Source organism: Rosa chinensis, chromosome 1 (genome assembly GCF_002994745.2).
Source record: "Rosa chinensis cultivar Old Blush chromosome 1, RchiOBHm-V2, whole genome shotgun sequence".
Classification (NCBI taxonomy): Eukaryota; Viridiplantae; Streptophyta; class Magnoliopsida; order Rosales; family Rosaceae; genus Rosa; species Rosa chinensis.
The window spans coordinates 60,505,320-60,511,793 of NC_037088.1; the positions used below are offsets into that span (position 1 = coordinate 60,505,320).

Consider the following 6,474-nt stretch of genomic DNA (forward strand, 5'->3'; position numbering starts at 1 on the left):
TAAATTGTCCGCATGGTGGTTGAATAGGTCCACAAATATCACATTGGATTCTTTGCAAGAATGATATATTTTCTTTAGTGTCCTTTGCACAGGATGGTCTCGATCCTAATTTTGCTAAAGAGCAGGCTTTGCAGAACGAATGATGAGCTTTAGAAACAACCAATGAGGATTTTGGTTAAGCCACGAAGTCACACTTGACTTTAGAAGTAGAAGGAGGAGTCAAAGAATGGTCCATGGCGTCAAAGCCATGTTGTTGCCGTAGGGGGTAGATGGCGCCAGCCCTAAGTGGCCGGTCTTGCACAGTCTTGGTGCCATGAGGCCTATGCACATCTCCTCGAACCAATTTTTGGTTCTTACTTCTTTTCGTTCTGAAGAATTGATGTTCGTGTGAAGTCTTTAATATACGGATCATCATATCAGGACCTGGGTTTTCCAGACAGTCATGCCAAAGCTTATATGTGTCAGAATCCCATAAATCATCTCTCATAACATGATTGGATTCAATGATTCAAATAGTGGTTGCATACAACCCACTAGAACGACACATAAGTTTCTCTAAGACTCTTTTATGTCTGTAGTCATTAGAGGTGATGCAAAGGAACTCTTGTCCATCCTCACAATGTGTTTCCACATGAAAACCATTGGCTCTTATATCTTTGAAGCTTTCCGCCCTAGGAGCGTAGAGAGTTTCAGTGACATTAGTGATTGTTCCATGTGGCAACAGTGGCAACAAGAATTGAGCTGGTCCTCAACCATGAATCAATTTAGATGACCCTGCCATCGTAGTCACTGAAGATTGAGTAGGCAATGTCTCAAGAAATAACTGCCTATTTCGAAGTATGGTGTGCGTAGTAGCACTATCCACGAGGCATTCCAGATCTCCGGGAAACATACTTGAATGGATAAAGTTCGAATCAAAATCGACACTTTATTTCAATGAAAGCCAATGATTACGTCAAAGTTTCTAAATTTAATCCAAAAAGGATAATCGAGCTTAGACAAGTAGTAGTTACTCAATCCGTTTGGTAATTCTAATTTGGTAGTGACCAGGTAAGGTAAGGCGAGATTTTGGTGGAGCATTGCTCACTTTTAAAACCATTCTCTTAGTTCAAACCTTTCCTAGACATCACAATTACTCTAAAGTACGCCTAGTGAGAAAGAGTTATAACCATTGTCTTTGTTGATAGTTTCCAAATTTTTGGATTTGGATTGAAACCAATGACGTTTATATGGTAAAAATTTTATGCTTACAAACACTCTTAGTTCTTAAAAATTGATGCTCACAGACGCTCTTAGTCCAAAGATTACGAACGCTCTTAGTTCGTATGTAGCGTGAATCCCCACGATTCCGCTTTTAGCAAATCAAACCCACGTTACAGAAAGGTGGGATGTAGAAGAAGAGATTTTGTTAGTCCCCAAAGAAAAATAAAAATAAATTTAAATTTCAAAAACGGGAATAACTTACTAGTGAAAACTTACTCATGAATTTCAGAATTTGAAATTCTCAATACATGAGTGTGTTGATGTATGCGTGTAGGATTGCAAGAGTGCTATTGATCCTAGGTCGGGGATTGCAAACTATCTTTCAATCCCTGTTGTGTGGCCGATACAGGTCTGGTCGAGGTAAGCCGAGGAGCTGGTTGACGGATGCGTTAGCAGGGGCGCATAGGCGCTACAGGGGCAGGCACGCAGATGAGGCTAGCGTGGGCTAGGAGCTGTTGCAGTGATGCTTTAAGGTGGCAGCGGCGGTTTTCAAGGATTTTTTGTTGAAATTTGGAGTAGATTTGCCTCTGAATAGCTTTCACTTTGATTGGTATACAGATCTCAAAACAACTCTGATAAGGCTAAAATTCAGAGGTCAGATAGAAGAGACAGAGATGAATAACTTTTATGAAGAAAGGATTTTTATCTGAGGTCACTATCAGGACGTTTCGGGGCTTGCAATCAGGTTGATCTGCACAGGAATGAGTGTCCTGCTGTGCTGCAGGGGCAGCAGGCGTGTGGCAATGCTGCAGGGGAAGTAAGGGGCATACGGGTACGTAAGGGCTGCAGGGGGCAACAAGTGATCGGGCTAGCGCAGGTTAGGTGCAGCGATGATGAAGAAAATTTTCTGCTTTTTGGTTTTTGTTTTGTGGTTAGAGCTCGTGCTGATAACGTGTTTTAGAATACCAGATTCGAGAGAGATTGATGAGAGAATTGTGTATTCAATATTGAGAATATGAGCCCTATATATAGAGATTACAAAGTACATGTTCTAATGTTACAAGGAATACTATTCTGAATAGGACTAGGAATTCTAGAACTTTCTCTCCTATTACAACCATGAAACTAATCCTAGTTTGATTAGGCACACAAAGTCAATTTTCCTTCAACACTAAAAAGTTTTTGAATACAAATATCCAAATTTTCTAAGAATACAAACCCAATAGTGGTAATGAAACACTCTCTCATAGCATTAAACCCCCCTTTGATGCCAAAACCATAACTCGTAATGCTCATACTAAATAAGTAAATATACGCCTAGCCTTTTCCTGAAACACAAATACTAAATGAATATACCCTGGCCAACTCTCTTGTTTGTTTGAATATGCATATCTCAAAATAAAGGTCAGTAATGATAAAGTAATTTGGGGTTCACATCCAAAACCAAGATTTTGATGAAGTTAATATTAATGATTTTGTGAATTGAATAACGAATTAACGAATTAACGATGAGGATGCAACAAAAAGAAAAAAAAATTGTAATAAATTGAAATTTGGACGGAGAAGATGAAGATTAATGTTATCAGAAGCGAAATTAAGTAGTTTTGTATTTAGTTTTCCTTAAATGATTTCAATTTTAGAAAATTAGTGTACTTATTAGTTATTTTGCATTTGGGTAATATAGTTTTTCAATAAATCAAATATTTGTAGGGTGAATAAACAAAATGGTAGGGTGACAATAGCCACACCCAAAAGAAAAAAAGAAGAAGAAGAAGAGAATATCGCTTATGATAAATTATCGTTCGAACCCTATGATGATAAATCGGTTATAAGTGATTTTGATGATCACTCCGGTGTCAATGAACCTTTATTTCCATCCAATTTTCTTGTGGACTACATTTCACAATTTTTCTCATATAAAATAAGGGGCTACAACGACTTTTGCTGCTCATTTGAACCCAAGACCCCAATCACCCTTACATTCTCGATCCGGATTCAACTATTGACCCTGTGCCTCCACATTCACCGAGGAGCCTTCATTTTTTTTTTTTTTTGAAAGGAAGGAGGCTTCATCTTGTTGATATTGAATTTCGCGCAGAAATCTCTGGTTGGATAATTCGTAGGGTTAGGTTGGAATCATCATCAACCCTATGAATTATCCTAACATTGGGATGATAATCGGGATCTTTCAACATTAAGATTATTGCAAATCAAGAAGTCGTTGGGAGGCACATAAATGGCTGAAGCTTACAAGGGATTACCGTTTCAAGTATGTGTGCCATCGGTTGCCATTTTCTCCAAAGGGGTTTGGTTTAAAGAAAATCCTTTTGACTATACATTTCCTGCAACCCTTGCCCAAATTATCCTTGTCGTTGTGACCTCCCGGCTACTTTATTTTATTCTCAAACCTCTAGGACAGACCAAATTCTCTTGCAATCTCCTGGTACGTACCCCTTTTTCATGCCTTGATGATTTTTGAGCTATACGTAGCCTAGTGTGAATATGTTGATAGATTTGATGGGGAAAACAATAAGGGCAATGTAAATATTATCTTTTTTCAATCAATATATGAATTAAGCATTAATTTCAGCTTCTCCAACCCAAAACAGGACACAAAATTAGTCAATCTAAAACCAATGTTTTTGTTGATCGGTCTTGTTCAGGGTGGCTTTATCTTGGGGCCTTCTCTGCTAGGGCGCAACCAGTTTATGAGGGACAAGCTATTTAATCCGAAAGATGCGTCGTTGTGGGCGACAATGTCTCTTGTGGGCGGTATATACTCCATGTTCATAATTGCAGTTAAATTTGACATAAGCATGGTCAAAAGAACAAAGCTTTCTTTGAAGATTGGTATTCCAGGGCTCATTTTCACCGTTGCAATTTCCTTGGGCCTCGGAATCCTGTTAGCCAGCTTCATTCCTGGAATCAAAGGAGGATTCTTCCCCATATTTTTATTTTCTATTATTTCTTTCACTTTCTTCCCTGATGTAGCTCAGGCCTTGGACGAACTCAACCTTATGAATTCTGAGTTGGGTCAAATCGCCATATCCTCTGCTTTGCTCATTGAAATCATACAATGGTTGTTCTCAACAGTACAAGACATAGCTACTAAAGATAATGTAAGCCACGGAGCTTTGACTTTCATTTCCGTAGTGGCAATGTCTGTTTTCATTGTTTATGTCATACGCCCTCTTATGGTATCAATTGCTAAGAACACACCAGAAGGACAAGAAGTAAAGGAGTTCTATGTAGTAGCAATACTAGTTGGGGCTCTAGTTCTGTCTCTTATATCCGACGCAATAGGTGCCGCCTTTTTTGTTGGTCCTATAATTCTTGGGTTAGTCATTCCAGATGGACCACCTCTGGGTGCAGCGTTAGTAACCAAGACTGAATTGTTGGTCTCTGAACTTCTTCTTCCCATATTCTATTTTCGTACTGGCTTCAGGACAAACATACATTTGTTTAGCGATTGGAAGAGTTTTGCCACATTGCAAGCCATCATTGGTGCATCATATGTGGTAAAAACGGTGGCAGTTACCGTGGCTGCATTGTGCTGCAAAATTAGGTTCAGAAATAGTCTCTTGCTCGGCATGATGATTAATATCCGGGGTATTATACATATTACCATTTTCGCTCGATGGAGGTACAGTCAGGTATATTTTTACACCTTTCTTTCTCGAGATGGCGATAGTAATTTGGGTTAATTCCTACTAATGTTTATCTTCTACAGCTCCTAGATCAACGCGTCTATACTCAGCTAGTGTTATCTGTGCTGATTGGGAACATGATTGCAACATCATTGGTACACTTCACATACAGGCCTCATTTAAGACTCGGGCCATCACCCAAAGGTCCACGCATTAGAAACATCCAATCAGTTCAAAGCAACTCTCCTTTCGACATTCTTTGTTGTATCCACAATGAGGAAAGTATCCGCAACCTCACCTCCCTCCTAGAAGCCTCAAACCCAACAGAATCAAGCCCCATTTGCGCTTATATTATCCATGCAGTCGAGCTTGTGGGGCGGGCTGCACCTGTACTAGTCCCTTACAAGAAGAAGAAGGAGGGGAACAAACTTAGCCGAATAAGTTCACTCACACATCATATGATGCAAGCATTTTTGAACTACTCGGAAAACTCAAGTGGTCCTGTCTTGATCCAATCATTCACTATGATCGCGCCGTATAAATCAATGCATGAGACCATTTGCCGTGTAGTGCATGACAATATCGTACCTTTGGTTATCCTCCCATTTCATGACAACCACCAGGTTATGGTTGGCACCAACGTGACTGCCTCAATACGCCAATTCAACAACAATGTGCAGGAATATTCATCGTGTACAGTTGGAATACTAGTTGAAAGAGGATTTCCTGGTCGGCTGACCTTGTCCCATTTCTCATACAATGTGGCTACATTTTTCATTGGCGGACCAGATGACCGCGAGGCTTTGGCCTTAGCAGCACGTATGTTAGGCAACCATAATGTGGTCCTCACAGTATACAGGATTATTACTGTGCCACAAAAATTAAGCGAGGGTAACTATAATGAAGACAAGGAGATGGAGGCAAGGCTGGATGAGTCGATGGTGGATGAGTTTAAGCTGAGAAATAATGGGAATAATTGCTTGAATTGGCAAGATATCGAGGTTGAGGACTCTGTACAGCTTATGGATGCAATTATGAACTCGCAGGGGGATTATGATCTTGTAATGGTTGGAAGGCGGCATGCGGACAGTTCATTAAGGGACGAGGAAATGTCAGAATTCGTGCATTATGCGGAGCTGGGAATGATAGGCGACATGCTTGCTTCTTCAGATTTCTGCAGTGGAATGGTGAATGTTTTGGTGTTGCAAGAAAGCAGAGAACTGAGTAGAAATTATGGATCAGCTTTTGGAAGTGGCTTCTCGAAAAATCTGGGAATGAAGTAGATTTTAGCCTAGCGGCTAAACTTCTAGAGCTTCATGTCTTTCTGGCACTCTGTTTTGCAAAATGTAGTAAGATAGACGTAGCAAAAGCGAGTTACAAGGAGTCAGTTTTGATTATTATGATGTGAAAAGCTAGCTGATCAGATGCTTGTTAGGAACTTAGGATATAGAGATCGAATATGTTGCTGTCCAGTACCATTTGTTCTATTGGCAGAAGTCTCTTCTTTATAAGTGGGAGGTTGTGAGTTTAACTCACAATAGACTAAAAAATAAAAATAAAAACATGTAGCTTAGGAAAATCGTATAGTGTTGTATGAATTGATTATACCTGTTAATGATCATCT

At 39.7% G+C, this 6,474-nt stretch overlaps 1 protein-coding gene across 1 annotated transcript; it reads left to right on the forward strand.

The window, feature by feature from the left end:
- Nucleotides 1-3,173: 3,173 nt before the first annotated feature.
- LOC112182355 (cation/H(+) antiporter 15) lies at nucleotides 3,174-6,233 on the forward strand. The gene is made up of 3 exons (XM_024320841.2): nucleotides 3,174-3,646; nucleotides 3,867-4,856; nucleotides 4,934-6,233. Exons 1-3 carry the CDS (start codon nucleotides 3,440-3,442, stop codon nucleotides 6,131-6,133), a joined length of 2,397 nt encoding a protein of 798 aa, XP_024176609.1. The 5' UTR covers nucleotides 3,174-3,439; the 3' UTR covers nucleotides 6,134-6,233.
- Nucleotides 6,234-6,474: the final 241 nt, after the last annotated feature.